The sequence below is a fragment of the Poecilia formosa genome, unplaced genomic scaffold (assembly GCF_000485575.1).
Source record: "Poecilia formosa unplaced genomic scaffold, Poecilia_formosa-5.1.2 Scaffold83, whole genome shotgun sequence".
NCBI classification, from domain to species: Eukaryota; Metazoa; Chordata; class Actinopteri; order Cyprinodontiformes; family Poeciliidae; genus Poecilia; species Poecilia formosa.
The window spans coordinates 230045-247667 of record NW_006800022.1 but is presented as its reverse complement, the minus strand read 5'-3'; the positions used below and the strand labels follow the sequence as shown (position 1 = coordinate 247667).

General features: G+C 40.4%; 1 protein-coding gene across 1 annotated transcript in view; it reads left to right on the top strand.

Annotated features, from left to right (window-relative positions):
* The window catches only part of mgat5 (alpha-1,6-mannosylglycoprotein 6-beta-N-acetylglucosaminyltransferase), a 46005-nt gene that overhangs the window by 6367 nt on the left and 22015 nt on the right, over positions 1-17623 (top strand). The window contains exons 2-5 of the mRNA XM_007557059.2: positions 3904-4354; positions 6390-6554; positions 16089-16165; positions 17166-17255. Coding sequence (XP_007557121.1) covers positions 4114-4354; positions 6390-6554; positions 16089-16165; positions 17166-17255 — 573 coding nt within the window. The 5' untranslated portion in view covers positions 3904-4113. The remainder of the gene's footprint in view (positions 1-3903; positions 4355-6389; positions 6555-16088; positions 16166-17165; positions 17256-17623) is intronic.

The following is a 17623-nucleotide window of genomic DNA, read 5'->3' as shown; positions in this document are numbered from 1 at the left end:
GGATTAGTTGCTGCGCGTTTGCGCAGTGTGAAGGAAAAAGGAGACCAGCTGCACAGGCAGGCAAATGAGAAGCAGGTGATCAGTATCGGCAACAAGAGCCAATGAAATCGACCCGATTATGATCGGTGACCGATCGATCGGCACACCTCTAGTTCAAATAAACCATTAAAAGGTCCAAGTTGATTATGTAAACACCATTTTGCCATCTTTGTACAAACTCATATTTCTTATGAATTTTTGGGAAATAGAATAAAGAAATGAAACCAGTTTTCCACTCCTCAGTCATACTACCCGTCTGTTTTCCTGAAGACTGGTGAGATTGTTTTTATCGCCCCGCTTCAAAACTGCTGAGGCAATTCCTATTGTGAGGAGTCATTCAGGGAATCTGCCTCAGGGTGACAGTGGATGTGGTTTCACCCTCCACCCCGCTCCAGGAAAAAGCTGCGCAACTTGTTCTAGATGTTGTTTATGATGAGAGTCAGATTTATTAACCGTTACTGTCACAATTCATTAAAAACCTGCTTGAATACATCTGAATATTTAGAACAGCGCTAAAGTTGATTAGCTAAAAAAGGCAAGGATGGTGTTTTGTGCTTTTAAAGGGACAGTATTATGTAAAATCCACTTTTTTGAGCTTTGCATCATGATATAATGTTATGCACTCATTGAAAATATACCTGGAGAGTTGCCTTGATTCTTTCACACGTTTGAGAAATCCTTGAATCGCCATGGCAACCATTCAGCTGTGCAAAATGCCTGGTTGGACCTAGCCCCACCTTTGAGATGCAGCTCCTCCTCAGCTGCAGTTTCCAAGCTTCTGCCTCTCAGAGCAGCTCCTTCAGACTAGCCAGCAGCAATTGGCAAACACCTGGTGAAAACTGCATCTGCCGACATCATTATAGGAGTTGCTTCTCAATGAAACGCTGGTAAAAACGTTGTTAGAGGGTAAATAGAGAAGCTATGTTGCCCCTTAGTGTGATTTGCTAATTTTAGTTTATTCATAAATAAAAAATAAAAATGCAAATATTTTCTTTTTCCCTATCAAAACATAAAACATGGATGAGCTTCAAGTTACCACTTTTTTTCTTACAGTGAATACAGCGTCACTGGAAGTGGAAGTTGGCTAGACAATAAGATAATACATTTTTTAAAATGAAAAGCTCGTGTAAAGACAAGTCGTCAGATATTCTGTTCGTTTTATGCTCCAGACTTTGTCCTTTGCTCTATTTGGATTGCCTAAAGGAAAATGATTCCTTGTACATTTAATACCTCTTGTTTAACATCTGCACGGCTGCGACTGGATAAGGTGGAGGTAGCTCTGATATCCAGTTACGACACCAGAAATGTGGCGAAGCTGCAGCACGGCCCGTTTCTCTGGAGGACCGGATGAATAATTAAGGAGCGGTGCTTATGTGAAGAAGTTCATTAAGATGCAGACTCACACCGGTCTCCATGGCAGCAGCGCCGCATCTCTATTGGGTCAACAACAACCCAAACTAGCAAGGTGGCGATGTGGGTGAGGTAGGAGGTTTCCCAGAATAAGGGATGTCCCTTGGTTATCGCTGCAATCTTCACTTGCATTTGGTCGTGAGATATGAAACTTAAAAAATAATTACATGTCTAAAATCGGCTGGTTGTCACCACCTCTGAGCTCTGCAGCCACCTGGGCATTACATTCCTAGAATCTATTTATATTTCAGGGTAAATGGATGCTTTTTCCAATGCTGATCAATAATAAATAAAGAACAATATGTCTGAGGCACATTTCTAGCGGTTGTGTTCATGCACTCGGAGAAAGTTTTTTTTTTTTTTTTTTACAGTTTGTTGCAGTACTCTTTCATAATGCACTCCTGCTGTATAGAATATCCCCTGAACTCCACTTAAAAGGAAGTTATTTTCAGCTGTGAAATAAACGAATGGAGACTTTATCTGGGTGGACTTAACAGGTAAGTAAGCAACAAAAACAACAGAGGGTGAAGGTTACATAGTCGGGACTCCTGTGGAGCGATATTAAAGCCTAAGATTATTACAGAGTGATTTGGGGATATTGTTCACTCGTAATCCCAGTGACATTTTCATTAAGCCCTCACATCTGGGGAAAGCAGCCTGGGAGTCACGATGGCTGCAGGTTAGACCGCTACTGTTCATCAGCAAGCATGCAGGAGCCCTGTTGGAAATTAATCTGCATTGTTCCTGCTGCTTCTGTACTCTTGACACAATCTGTGCCCGATATCAAATCTCAGCGCTTTCGGGATGTTCATCTTTCATCCTGTTTTAGCGCTGCTGCTGCTGCTGCTGTGTTATCTATACTGTAAACCCAACAGTTAAGTTTAAATTTCATTGCTTTTGTCCCCAGCAGAAGGAAATCCCTTTAGAGCGGGCCGGAGAGCACACCGAATCCCCCAGGCTTCAATCGTCAATTGCTTTTTGTCTCTGCTCTTGAGCCTGCCGTTCAGTCCCTTCTACCAGCGTGTCATTGTTGCAAAGGATCATATCCTTTTCAACCTCTGCTGGCCGTCATCGTCGCTTCACTTGGCTTTTGTCGTCGCTGGTCGCCAGTTAAATTTAGACCCTCAATCAGAAAACGACGAAGGGCAGCCGAGATGGGAATTACGCATGTCCTCCTTTTCTCTAGAGATCACAGAGCACAGCCTGGGTTTGAAAGGCTTCTTGATGAAAGTGGGAGGTTCTCTGTTGAGCAGGGAGGATGGATTTAGGCAGTCCAGGAAGACAAGAGGGTCAGGTCTCTGAGAGTCTGCCTGTAGCGTTGGCAAAAGAGAATAAGCGTCACATGACGTTGCATTGTACTGCAGAGATTTTCCCTTTGTCTTTGTCATGCAGACAGTGTAAAGCAAATACCGATGTTTCTTATGAAATGTTTGCAGTAAATTCAGTGGAATCTGCTTCCAGCTTTCCTTGGCCTATTTATGAATCTAAAGACGAGCCGATAGCTGCTGAAACCTCCCATCCTAACCCAGAGATGATGATGCTGATGATGATGATGATGATGATGATGGTATGGACGGGCAAGAGAATAGTGTGTCCGTTAGGGCGATTATTGCTCTGTCCCAGTTAGAGGCAAATTTATAGAGCATAAGAAAGATGCAGCTGAAAAGCACGGCTGCAGTAATCCCCTCCACACACTTAGCTGCCTTTTCAGCGACATCGGCTGAATGCAGATGAGAGAACATCTAAGATTTCTCTTTCTTTTTTTTTTTGTCTTGGTTGCATGGTTGAACAGTTTGCTATTTAGTTATTGTTAGATGCCTGTAGCCAAAGGCGGTTATTTGGCTTTGCATCGACTGCCGAGGGGTGTCAGTTATGACTTGTTGAACTATTTAATAGCTTGAACAGTGCTATCGGCTAATACACACACACACACACACACACACACACACACACACACACACTGTCTGTGCTGTGTTAATTTATTTAGCAGGAAATCCAATGGAACTTATTTCTCTTCATATTTGCATTCAGTTTGTGCTGTTGTCACTGAGAAAGATGAATTTAGATGATCAAAGTGTTTGTTTTTTTTGAGCTGACTATAAATTACCTCCATGTCTTGTTTCTGCACGGCTGCATCAATCACTAAGATCACACTGTCTGGATTAAATGAGGAAGTTCTCTTTCACTGTCGAAGCAAAGACGAGTTTCTGAGAATTTATTGTATTTTTTCTAACTGCTGCTTAATATATGTAGCGTCTGATCAGACGGATATGAGTACTTGTTCCTCATTCTCTTGCAACTTTTTTATTGTCACGTTTTTAGCAGCCAATGAATAAAGAATCGGTCTTATTGCAATCATCTATAGTTGGTTGTATTGGGTTAGAAGAGGTGGATTCTCTCATCATTGATGTTTAGCAAACTAACGAGCAGAACTGTCCTCTGATTTTTCTACAGGAGGATGCAGCAAACCCTCTGAGATGTTACTGGGAGGCGGTGATGGGCCAGCGAAGGTTGTAGTGGTTTGCAAACCCCCGGACACGGCCCCAGCAAGCAGCTACGCTAACCGACACAGCCATGCCGCCGCTGGCGTCCTGATCCTCCTCCTCCCCCCCGACTTCCTGAATCTTTCTCCGGTCGCGTAAGACTCGCAGCAGACTGTCCAGCATGGCTTCGCCCTTCATGTGGAAGCTGTCCTCGCAGAAGCTCGGCTTCTTCTTGGTGAGCTTCGGCTTCATCTGGGGCATGATGCTGCTGCATTTCACCATCCAGCAACGGACCAGCCATGAGAACAGCGCCGTGCTGCGCCAGCAGATCCTGGATCTGAGCAAGCGCTACATTAAAGCGCTGGCGGAGGAGAACCAAAGTGTTATGGACGGCCCGTATGTTGGAACCATGACGGCTTACGGTGAGTCCTCGGCTTACTGTTTCACATGTTCTGACTGACATGTTGCATCAGGCTAAAGTATTCATATTTGAATTTGGAAACATGCACCTTTAGTGTAGACAAAATGTAGGAAAAGTTTGTTTCCTGGGCACTTGCATAGTTATTCTGCCCCCATTATAGGGGTTTTTGCCAAACCTTTCCAGATTACAGTGACCCAAAGCTGCACGCTAATACCTGTAATCTAAAACTCCTTCTGAAAATGCTTGTAACCAAATATAGCTGCAGTACTGCAGAAGCTAATATCAACAGTTTCTCTTGGAGCCAATCAGTGGCAAGAAAAATAAATCACTTTTCTGGATTTCATTTGCGAATTCCAGTCAATTACTTGTCAATAAATTTCTAATAAAATTCAGTTTCTGATTGCATGACTAAACCAAACTCCTTTTCAACTCTCACAATGAGATTGAGAGCTTTTATTTATTGTTTTTGGTTGTTGTACATTAAATTTTATGATGTGTAAACAGAGTGCACAAAATGCTACAAGCCTAATAACCAACAAGTCGTATCAAAATGGAGAGTATTCACACTAACTTTAACCTAGCACTGCAATGGTAAAAAAGAGCTAGCTGTATGTCTCGAGTCAAATCTACATTTCAGAATAACTGATAATTAATTTTATGTTTTAGTAAAAGATTCAGTTAGTGGATTTATCCACCTTCTGATCAAAAAGAAGATGTAGCGCTGACCCAGCTGCACTGGAGTGTAATACTGTTTTAGAAAAGGTCTAGAAAACACATCAATAACTTATTCATGCCATTAATAGACCTGTGTGACTCGATGGGAGTCTTCATTAGAAACCTGAGATTGGAATTGATTGCAGTCTAATTCCCAGAGAAACAACAGCATACAGTGAAGCTCCTGGAGATTAAATCAGCTCTCCCACAACCTGAAGGAGATGCAGAGGTATCGAGCGAAACGGGAGCTGCACCAGGCTTATGGATTTCACTGGGATTTATTTTCCAGGACTGTAACTCGATATTTGTGTTTTTTAACTTCTGTCTTATTGGTGGTGTTTTTCAGCAGCTTTAAAGAGTTTTCAGACTAAAATTGAGTGAAGAATTTCAGACATTATCCAGGGATTATTATGATTCTCTTTCCATTTTCAGGGAATACTTCTTCGTCCTGTTTGTTTGTTTTTTGTTTTTTCTTCCCAGTTTCTCATCGCTACAGCTGTGTGTCGTCCACTGTCCAATATCGTATAAAAATCCATTTCAAATCCTTGATTAGGAAGCCAGGCAGCAGGATGCACTGCGCTTCCTGCATTTGTCTTGATCTGATTTGTAATGACTTCAAGAGGCCGGCTGGGGATCCTCTTTGTTACCCATGAAGGACCCATAAAATCCATTTCAATTTAATTCTGTGAATCCCAAAAGCTCTTTCAGGGACCAAGGCAGCTTTATCTATATGAAGAAATGTCATTTTGCAAAACAATTGGCTGAAACTTAAAAAAAAAAAAAAGATAGCATATTCTTTTTAGACACTTAACAACAGTATCTCTGTTTTTAAAAACTGTTACTAACATGGTTTATTATCTATTGCTAATAATGATAGAAAGCAGTATTTATGGCTGCTTGCCAGTTAAAGCAACTCTCTGTTAGACTTAACATTTTCCTCTAAATGTCATCGCAATCGCTGCAGGTTAAAGTATCGAGGAGGCCAGAGAATTACGCCAGTGCCATTCTGAAAATGTCCTTTCCATCTCATTACTGTTCAGAAATATCCCTATTTGATGTTTTCTCTGCAATATTAATGCAGAAGAAAACAGAAAAAAAACAAAACAAAAAAAACTAAGCCTGGTGATGATAAAAAAGCTTTATCTTGTCCACAATTCGACATTTCTTGCTACGTTCAGAGATCTTAAGATACTAAGGGGTCGATGTTGATGCTCTAAATGTTCTCTGAAAGAGAGACCCAGCAGTACACCTGATCCAACTTGTTCTTAAAGTTGATATCTCTGACTGGGGAGGGAATTGAAGTTGCCTGCTCTTGCCTGCAGACTTGAAGAAGACCCTCGCAGTGCTGCTGGATAACATCATGCTGAGACTGGGCAAGCTGGAGTCAAAGGTGGACAGCATTTACAACGGCACCGGAGCCAATCTGACCAATGGTACCGGCACGGCCACCCCCAGCGCCTCCAACTCAGAAAAAGTGAACGTAGCCGGTACGTACCGGGCTTCTTGTTTTTCCTCGTGTTGCGCTAAACGTTGCAAGCATCACACAGTTTGATGCATTTGGACTTGATCCAGATAAGCTCCTGCTCCTGCATGCTGAGATTTGCTCAAACTTGCATTGAATCCTCAAGGTCTGCCTGCAGATGTTTTCGTTGTTTTGGTTTGTAGAAGCAGGGAAATATCTCATGTGACTGTTCCTTTTTATGATTTAAGTCAATAATTACTTTACAGATAAGAAAGGTTTGGGATATGTTGCTAATCAGAACAGGTTTTTCAGCTTTATTTGCCACCATAAAGCTGGCAAATAAAGCTTTATAGTGGCAGCATTAATTATGATTAAGGCTGTTAATCATAATTTCAGACATCTATTAGTTAGCAACAAAAATTGAGGTTTTCCAACCATATATTAGAACATCATTGTCATCATACCATTTTTTCCCCATATAGTGATAAACACCATAATTATCTATTATGGAAGACAGCATCTCCATGGTTGCGTTATGCTTTGGATTTTGTGATTTTTGCAGATTTTTTTGTTTGCCAAGTTTCTTTTAACACATATTTTTCTTCCACTTCTCAGTTATGCATCACATTGTTTTGATCTCTATTAAAATTCCAGTAAAACACATTAAAGTTTGTGTTTGAAATGTAGCAGAATGCAAAGATTTTTGTCAACCTTCGTAGATAAAAGGTTGCAAAAAAACATTAATTTATCTTTTATTTGAGCTCCTCTTCTGTTACCCAAACCAGGTGTCTATAAGGATTTGCAGCAGTAGCCTGGCAGAGAACTTTCTAATTCGCAGTTGCAGGACAAAGTGAGGCCTTAGGCTCTCCTGGCAGTGAACTCCAGTCCCTTGCACTCCGGAGTGTCCTTTGAAGCACGTCTCCTGTGTTGGAGTGGGTGGCAGGCAGAGCTGTTGTCAGCTCCACTGGCGCTCCTCCCCGACTGGAACGCAATTACACAGATAGGAATCTGGACAGTGAAGGGAACATGCCTGTCTTTCATGGCGGCTGCTATCAAGATGGAGCTGAACAGCAGCCCTGGGACTGAACTGTTTCCACCCAGGATGCTCTAAAGCTTCCCGGCTCTGGACTCTGGCTTGTCACAGACTAAAGCTGGGGCTTTTCAGTCTGATAAGTCCATGTTTTTACAGGAGGAAAGACCTGAAATGTTGGGAAAATAAGTCTTTCTTTTTTTCTTTTTTTTTTTGTTTGTTTAGGTGAGTGTAGTTGATGATTATTTAATTAATTGGAAGAATATTAGGTTTTTGAGATTCCAGCTAGTTTATAAAATTGGATCATTTCAGTCACTGTCCAGTTTTTCCCCCAATGCTTCTCTCTAAATTTCATAAAAATCTCATCCATTTTACAAATCTCACATTTCACATTTCAGAACAATACTGCATGGATCAGCGGATGACAAATTGACATATGAAGTATATTTACTTGTGTGCCCATGTGTATCCCATATAGTGTGTGTGTGTGTGTGTATATATATATATATATATATATATATATATATATATACACACACACACACACACAGATATAGGTATATGTATGTTTTAGCATAAATTGCAAGAAATTTAAATGAGTTATTTCAAATTTTTAGCACCACAGTGAACATCATATATAGACATTCATGTCATACTTGAGGCAGTAATTTGGAGAACAAACACAGGCCAATATATGACAAAACAAGAACCAAAAATAAAACAAAACACACACAAACCCCAGCAATTGTTTCCATAAGTAGGTGGATAAAAAGTAGATTACTAAAAAAGAAACACAGGTTACAGAAAATAAATAAAATGTAAATGAAACAGAATGCGAGCCTTTTCTCTGAAGATGTTAAATAGCATAAAGGGAAGCTAAATCTCTTTGACTTGCTGAATTTAGCTGAAATGGGAAGTCTACACCAACATGCAAATGTGCACAAACAAACAAAAGCAACCTCTAACGAGGAACTTGCCTTCCAGCTTGGACTGATGCAGTTTCTCATAGATTCACATGCTGTCGCTGCCTCGGTTCTCACATGCGTTACACAATTCATAACTTCCAGTTCCATTAAACATGTTGCCAAAACATCTAAACCAAATATTCTCAAACATTTGTGTGTTGCATTGTGATTAGAAATGCACCAGTTCAATAGTAAAACCTGTATTGGTCCTGATGTTGAAAACATTGATCCATAAGAGCAGATCTATTGGGTCTAATTCTATGCTTTGTGATCCGAGTGTCGTCATACTTTATTATGTATTTTACGTTATATTTAACATTCCTAATTTCACTTTCTGAACCATTTGAAACAAAGTTTGCGGTTTATTTTTGTATGTTTGACCAAGTTAATCAACTTATCAGTTTATTTATTTCACATTGGCTGTTAAACTAGTTGCACTGACAGAAAAATTAAAGTTGTTTTCACAAGTTTGACCAAGCTTGTGAAGGTAATCGTGTTTAAGTGTTATCAAATCAATTTGTAATACAGTATTTTTATTTTAAAAAAAACATTGAAGTTATTTCAGCACTGTTTTTCTGTGTCGAATTGGCATCAACCGATACTAATCCTCCATTATCGGTATCTGAATTAGATCAGTGCATCCCTAGTTGTGATGTCATCAGTATGTTTCTATTTTCAATTTTGTGGTTATTTACCTAATTTTCTGTATTTCTTGTGATACATCTGAGTAATTATTTAGAGAAGTTGTTTTTTTTTTTTTTCTTTTCGAATGTGGGCGGAGCCTGTGTCTTTAAGACATCGCATGATGTCAGTCTGAGTGTCCAAACAATTCAGCGATGCCGTGTGATTGCTGAAATCAGCCACCAAATCCAATTTCACAAACTGCTTGTCTCTTTTATAAATGCAGCTTACATTTATGGACTGGACCATATAGATTAGATTTCCTTGAGGAAACCGGGGAGGTTGCTGCCTTTTCTGGCTTGCGCAGGAGTCTCTGATAGGATCAGATTGTCCATCCAGCTTTGCCCAGCAGGAGGCAAATGGAACTGGACCCAGTGGCGGTGTGTGAGACGCCTTGTCTCCCTGTGTCTCACTGATGTGGATAATCAACCTACCCACTGGTGCTTCATGTGTGGTCCTGCCAGCGGCATTTTTAATCTCATCCCACGCTCACACACTCCACGGCAAACAGACAGATGTAATTTATACCCAGGTTGTGATTTGCAGCTAGCCGGACCTCGATGCTCCTTTTTCCCATTTAAGCCCCCCTTGCGATATATTTCTCTCTCTCCCTTGAGTGTGTTTAACTTTATTAATGTCCTTTTCATCTCTGCTACATTGGTGGAGATGTCACCTTTGGCTATTTCTGCAGAAAGAGATGCTTCACAGCTTAATGTGTTTGTACCACTTTGTCTCTCAGCAGTGCTATCTGCTGACTTTTTACCATTCGCAGCAAAAATGAAATCCAAGGACAAAATGGCAGCACTTTGGCTGAGAACAATGTTAATTTTATCCTTTTGACTAAAAGTATTCCTTATAGTACATCCTGCTGTGTATGAATCATTTGTCACTTTACAAGATGGATTTTATTGACATTGTATGAGAGTTTTCTCACACATTTTGATTTCTTAAGGATAAAAAGGATATCTCTACACATAAATGGCATATTTTTCATTTGATTTGCTGTATCACATATTAAGTTTAATTTCTTATTAACTAATTAATGAGCCCCCAAAGATAAATATAAAACTATTCAGGATTTTAAATAGCTTTAATTCAGGGTTTAAAGCTGGATCTGTTGTTCTTAAACATGATTTAGAGGCCAAGCAAAGTGTTGACTGGCTACATTTCACATTTTTTAAATGAATCCAGTCCAGATGCAACAATAATAATAAAAAAAACTTTCAAAATTTATCCCCAAGCTGTCGAGAACTTTATAGGAACTGCATAAATAGATCTATAAACTCGAGTCTGTAGAAGTGTGCAGTTTTAAAAAGAACAACATGTCACAGCCCTGTTTTTAAACCTTAGGTTTAGTTTGAAGCCACTGCTGTAGCTAACACCTATAGTCTACAAATGCACACAGGATGTGTATTAATAGGACTGGCAGACAAGACTAGTGACCACATATCAACACTGCAGTCATAAACAAACACGCGGGACAACTTGTTCATTATTCCTAATAAACTTTGTAGCTGACATAAAGTTGAAAGCTAAATTTAAATGGTGCTTGTTTAAATAGCAGCTGGTGCAAATGGGAAAAACGGTATTTTAAATGTAGCGATCTCTAATCGGCAGCAGACTGGGTTGTAATTCTGAAGCTCTGGGTCTGCTGGTTGGACTGGTGGGACCTAAACTGAGTAGGATTCCTTTTCGTTTCATTTTTTCGCCATGTGACTGCTGCTCAGCAGAAACTTGTGAATCCTCAAAAGGACAGTGATGCAGATTTAAACATCCTTTGTTTCAATCTCTTTGATGTGGAGTCGTTGAAAGAGTTTCCCCTCGTATAAGAGCAAGCAACAAGTACACCCAACTACTTTCTCTAGCAGACTGTACATCTGGAGAACTCCTCCTACATTTTGATTAAGAAAGCATGGTTGGAATGGGAGGAACATCTGGACCTGACTCCATTGGATGCGACACGTGCTATCTAGTTTCTCTTCCAGTCTACGTTTCCTTTCGTGCTTCTTTGGCTTTATTTAATCTCTGGTTCAATGCCGGAATATGTGATCAGATTTTTTTGTGTAATGGCCAAAAAACTTGTTAGTAGGATTCACATCTCAGTTTTCACAAAATTCCAGTGTCCAGACTGTCTCATCGGCCGAACCTCCTCAGACAGTGGAACATTAGTCAAATCTGAGGTCTCTAAAAGGTTTCCTGGATTAATCTCTTGTCCTTGAATTGCTCTCGGTGTGAAATCTGGATCTCTTTCCCGGATAATTTTGTTCAAGCCGATCAGATTGCCCGAGCACAAAAGGCGGATTGGTGGCAGCCAAACTTTGTGCTCACCGCAACAGAGGGGAATGAGATCAGGGTTACATAGCAGAGGGGGGGGACTTGGATTTGGTTTTCTGCCTCAAGGACTTTGCTGTGGACCGGAGGTAGAGGGAGACATGTGTTGACCAGCTCCAAACACGTGCTCGACAATCCGGGAAGTCCCTCTGGTTTATGTTACCCCGCTATGTGTCTTTAGATTGTAGACTGACCTGAAAAAAGCTTTTATTCTACCTCCTCTCCATCTGCTATATGATAGCATGCAACTTCTCCTTTTCATGAAGTATTCTTGTCCAGTTGCATTATCACTGAAAACACAAGTGACTGGAAAAAGGGACTTTTATCATATTTGAACCTCTAACACCAGTTGCATTTGTAAAATGACTTAATTGGGTCAAAATAGTTATCTTTCTGATGAACATTGATCTGGGTCTGTACACTATAGCATCAAAGATGGAGTCACAAAGGTGACTATCCAAGAGACCATTGACTCTCTTCGGTTTGGTCTGGGTCTTCCCAATGGAGGTCCTTGAAGCGTCCCAATCAGACCGCCTTAGCAAACTTACTTGAATGTGAAGAAGCAGCAGTTCTCGTCTAAGTTTCCTCCATATTGTCCATGGATAAAGATTTGGAATGTAGACTGACTAGTAACTCACCACCACAACCGTTCAATCTATCAGTTTATCTCCAATTCCATCCAAGCATCACTAAACAAGACACTTAGAAACCTGAACTCCCGCACTTGAAGTAGAGATTAAGCAGTAAGTGGTTCTCAACCCACTTTTTTCCGGGTTGAGAACCATGACCTCAGGCTTAAAAGCCAACTCCAGTTTAAGGTCACTGCTTGAAAAATGGCAACAGAACATCATCTGCTGAAAGGAAAGATGAAGCCCTGACATTTCCTAACCAGACTCCCTCCAAACTACATCTTGAGAAGTGGTCATAAACGGTATCAGTGATGAGGGGCAGCACAAGTGGAGTCCAACATGTACTTGGAGGGAGCTTCGCTTGGTGCTGAGGCTACAGGTGTACCTCTCGATGCGAGTCATAAGCATTCTCTGGATCAACAAAACACACGTGGACCGGACAACCAAACACCCATGACCCCCTCAACAATGAATCAGGGCTACAAACCTTACCTACCAGTTCTCGGACTGAATCAGAAAGCCGTAAAATCAGTTAATTCCAAACACCACAGTCAGTTTTTCCAGGGAGGCTCAAAAGTCCGAAAACACGATAGCTGGAACACACTGTGACCTTTTAAAACCCCATCCGCAATTGTCAGGGAACATCATGTACCTTCAAGAGGTTTATGAACTACAACAGGTTCTGCTTGTCATTTCAGCTCCTCTTTCAGTTGTATTTAAACTGGAACTGGCATCGAGTCGGGTTACGCATTTGTTTAAGGATTTTCTAGATATTCACTTCCATTTCAACAAAACTTGTGAGCCACTCTGTTATATTTAGTGTCATTATAAGTTATCCAGGATTCTACCCTCTAATCTACAACGATCCAAGCAGGACTTCCTGATTATATCTCCTGATCTCTCCACTTGTTTAGCTGTCAGCGCTCTGCAGCTAGCTCTGCTTTCCTCCTGTCTAACTGAGCTGCCACGATGATGGCTAAATTTGCGCACATTAATATCTTCCAGGAAAGTGCTTCAAAAGTGAAGGTTGTTTCGCTTGAGGGGGAAACTGCACTTTTCACCTGAATTTTTTCTTCTTCTGTACAATTGCACTCTAAATAAAGCTGTGAATCTTTTTCAGTCTGTCTCTACCTCAGATTCCTAGTTAAATTTAGGTCTGGAATTTGACTTCGCCACAGATACGTTTATATCTAAAGACGTAAACCAGTATTCTATTGTTTAGTCGCAAAAGATTCTGGTTGGAACATTACAAAATGGTGGAAAGTATAAAAACTATTGAAGCTTCATTTTTGTTTGGGGACTGAGGTTAAAAACTGAGTGGGAGTGAAAGAATAGCATAAGCCAGATTTCCACCGTCCACTCCTGTAGTTGTCAAATGACTTCATGAAATCGGACCAACACATGCAGGGAAGGAGAAGAGGGGAAAAGGAAACATGTGGAGTGTTGCATATCTTCACAGATGAGGCTATTAAAGTGCTATCAGATGAACAACAGCGAGCGCTAAGTGTTGGGTAACAGTGACTTCAGCGCAGTCAGATGCCTCTGGATACACCATTCAAGTTGAAATGATCTCATTTTTCTCAGCTCCTGATTATTTGCATGTTTTATAGACTGCTTGCCTCATTATTTTAAGTTTCATACGCTTTCTGCCCTTAGTTTGATTTTATATGCTGCAGCTACATATAAACTGGCATGTACTGGCAAGATTTCATTTGTGGTTTCAGGCTCTAAGAAACCATTTAAACACCAATTTCAGCTGTGTGCTGCCGGCTTCTATTTGCTTAGTTTTGTTTGTTCTTCTGTTGGCAATTTAACTTGTGGTCTTGTATATTTTCTTGTTAACCTCACCTGAGGAAGCGTATGTGTGACGTCCTCGTTTGGTTATGTTTGCATCTGACGATTCCTGCCCATTCAAAGCATTCAAACTAATGGGCCCAGACGCCCTGCTGTGCGATACTTTGGACTTGTAGCAAAACAGTCGTCTTAGTTTGGCGTATCCAAGAGGTAAAACGGCCCCATCTTTCCTGTTTTTGATTATGAAGGCGGTTATATTTAGCTTCCTCCTTGGCAGCAGCTTATGCTTGATTAAATCGAGGAAAAGATTTGCCTGGTGGCGTTGGCGCGAACCGCTTGATGACAGCCTGCCTTTCCTGGTTGTTCATTTGGTTGGCTGACTGGTGTGCTGATGTGGCCGGCTGACTGAAGGATGGAATAACAGTGGCTCACTCCATGGGTTTTGTCTCGGGACATCCCCTTTACCAAACAGCTGAAAGCTCCTGTTTAATTAGGCTTCTCTTTCAAAGAACACAGCCACAGCAGTGTTATTTACTCGAAGCAACTCCACAAATACGGTTGAAAGTTCTTGCAGACTGGTTAGAAAGGTGCAGCCTTCTTCGCGCTCCCTCCGACTTCTGCTCTGAAGAACCTGGAGAACGTTTAAACCTTCTAATTAAAGAGTTTACAACCATTTTGTTTGTATTTGGGACGACTGTCTCACAGTAGTTTGCTCTAATTTTGGCCCATTCACCCTGACAGAACTGGTGTAACTGAGTCAGGTCGAAAATACTCACTTTGTTCTGCTTAAGCCACTTTGTCAACCATTGTTCATTAAAAAAAAAGACATTTATCTCGAAGATGATATTGTCTCAATATTTCCACTTGATGCTGTTTCGTGAAATGCACCAGTCCCTCCTGCAGCAAAAGTGACATCATCCTTATTTAAAGTTATTTGACTGTAAGTTAAATGTCAGACATTAAGGAAACAAATGGTTCTGTTTTATTGTGTATGTGAATATGTGGTTTTAACTGCATGTAGTTCCTTCACACTTTTAAGGACGTGAAAACAGCCTTAAAATAAGTTCCTCTTTTAATGTTGTGATTTCATTGAAGCTTGTTTAAGAAAAACAACAACCTTTAACTATTTTGAATTTATTTAGCGCTTAGCAACTCTCAGCAGTCAGTGCAAAATGTTGTTTAATGTACGCATTTTCAACATTTACGAACTGTGTTTGAGTAATCTTTTAAAGCAGATGTTGGTTATCATAAGACATTGTTTTTAGCTGATGCCATGCTGCTCCTTGTGTCATAGTAACCAGCTGTTACCTTGCACAATTCCAGGAAAGCACCTGAAAAGCCAGCCGAGCAGGCCCGCCCTGCTTCTAACAATAGCCTCGCTTTCCCACTCTCAATAAATTTGTTTACTTTTTATTTATTCATATAACGTTACCTCTTTTTTTAATTATTTTTTTAAACATGTTACCTACATTGAAACCATATAATTCTGCTCCAAGTATTATTTTGACACAGTTTTCACCTTCTGCCAGTAAACGTCAGTTCTGATGAAGCCAGCGTCTCTGAATGACGGTCAGGACAAATTATTGTTTGCCTGGAGATCAGGCATGAAAGAAAACCCTGCAGGCTTGTCTGATTGTGACGCTTTCAGCATCACCTTTTGTTGTGAGGAAATGGGTCGGAGAAGGATGAAGGTTTTTATAAGTTGCTGGGTTTGTTGGTGGTGAGTGGTTGTTATTGTGATGGACTACAGATTATTTACCACTTGTCCCTATCACATTTTAATCTCTAACACATAACAAGCTCTTAACCAGATAAAAATAAGTCATGTCTTCCGGCTTCCTTTATCACAAACACATTCTCACAGCATTATGCTGCTACCACCATGTTTAGTGTACTATTCAGTGTACTTTTTTTGTTCCCAGTCGTCTTATTATCTCTCTGAAATGTGAGATGCTCTGTCTCCGCTCCATCTTTCCTCTAAACTCCAGCATCCTAAAGTTTCTCCTCTAAATTGTCGTCTCCAGTGTGTGATGGTGTCAAAGTTGCAGACCATAAAAAAAATAAACTTTATGGCTGACCCGGTCGACCTTATTGATTTTCTTCTCCCGTTTCCCCCTGCGTTCCCTCAGACCTCCTAAACGGAGCCCAGGAGAAGTGCGAGCTGCCGCCTCTGGATGGTTTTCCTCACTGCGAGGGCAAGATCAAGGTGAATCACAAACACACACTCATCTCTCCATCTGCTCCTGCTTTTTTGTTCTACTCCAATTATTTTTTTGTGCAATGTTTTTATTTCTTTATTTAAAAAAGAGGCTGACCTGGAAAGACCCAGCCTGTGAACTTGATACATATTTGCACACACACAGTTTGCATGTTACCACCCACTTCACACACTAGAATGATAAATTATCTGTTGCAAGGCTATGCAAATAGGAAACAGAACATTTTATCACTGCCATATAGAGTCCATTCGCTGTTTAATTCCAGGCAGATGACATAGCAGTTCAGCCGTTTGGGTTACTAACAAGACTGTTTCATTCATATCCTCCTTTTTTTATTGCTGGATGGATTTTTATGTTTTCCTTCTGGGGAAAAATTGAACATTTTGTTTTGTATTTTTATTGAAGATGAATCACAAGTGTGCTTGTTAACTAAAGACATGTTTTTACCAGGTACTATCATAATATTTTAACATTTAACCATTTGGTTTTAATATCTAAATTTAAACAGTTTTTTTCACACCCAAGTGTCAAAACACTCACCCAAACACAGCTAACATTACACAAAAGCATGAAAAGTCCCTAAACTGCTGTCCCACTGCAGTCAAATCTTCCTAACTTTCTTCTTAAACATCTGATGAATCAATTTTCCTGCAGTTTTATGGACCTCATTTGATTGTGGTTCAAATAAAACGCCGCCCAGACAACCTGTGTGCCAAGGCCTGATCAGATGTGTCATTTCTCCTATTCGCTGCTCCAATAGGGTCACTACAAGTCAGTGTGAATGATGTAGTGAGCTCACAGAAATGCTTCCAGTCGGATTTCATACAGTCACAGATTGTGAACAAACAGCAGGCATCAAATGGAAACATTAAACTCCTTAAAGGTTATTTTGGTCCCTTTACATTGGTTTCAGACTCTGTTAAAAGCTTGTGAATTTCTTTAATTTGCAGCAGGCTAACGTTTTATTTCTTCTCGTCTTTTTTCCAGTGGATGAAGGAGATGTGGCGCTCCGACTCCTGCTACTCCAACTACGGCGTGGACGGCTCCACCTGCTCCTTCTTTATTTACCTCAGCGAGGTGCGTCTGTCATTTACAGCTGTTTAACGTTTCAATTTAGATTAGATTTAAAATCTAGAATAGATATCAAATATTTGTGTTTTTGTTGCTACATCTTAAAAAGAAAAGGATGGAAATGTAATTTTTTTTGCAGAGAACATGAAAAACTAGATCATATCAGAATGACATAAAGGATAAATTTTTTATGTAAGTAAATGAGTGTCCTGCAGAGAAGATGACAAAGGAGATGATTCACTGACTCTTCTATTTGAAGGGATGAGTTTTTAGCCTGCAAGGGAAAAAACATGGACTGACTTCACATTTCCTCGGCACACTGGGAAGAGATGGAGTCATTCATTATTGACGAGCCTTAAAGTATAGCGGCTCAT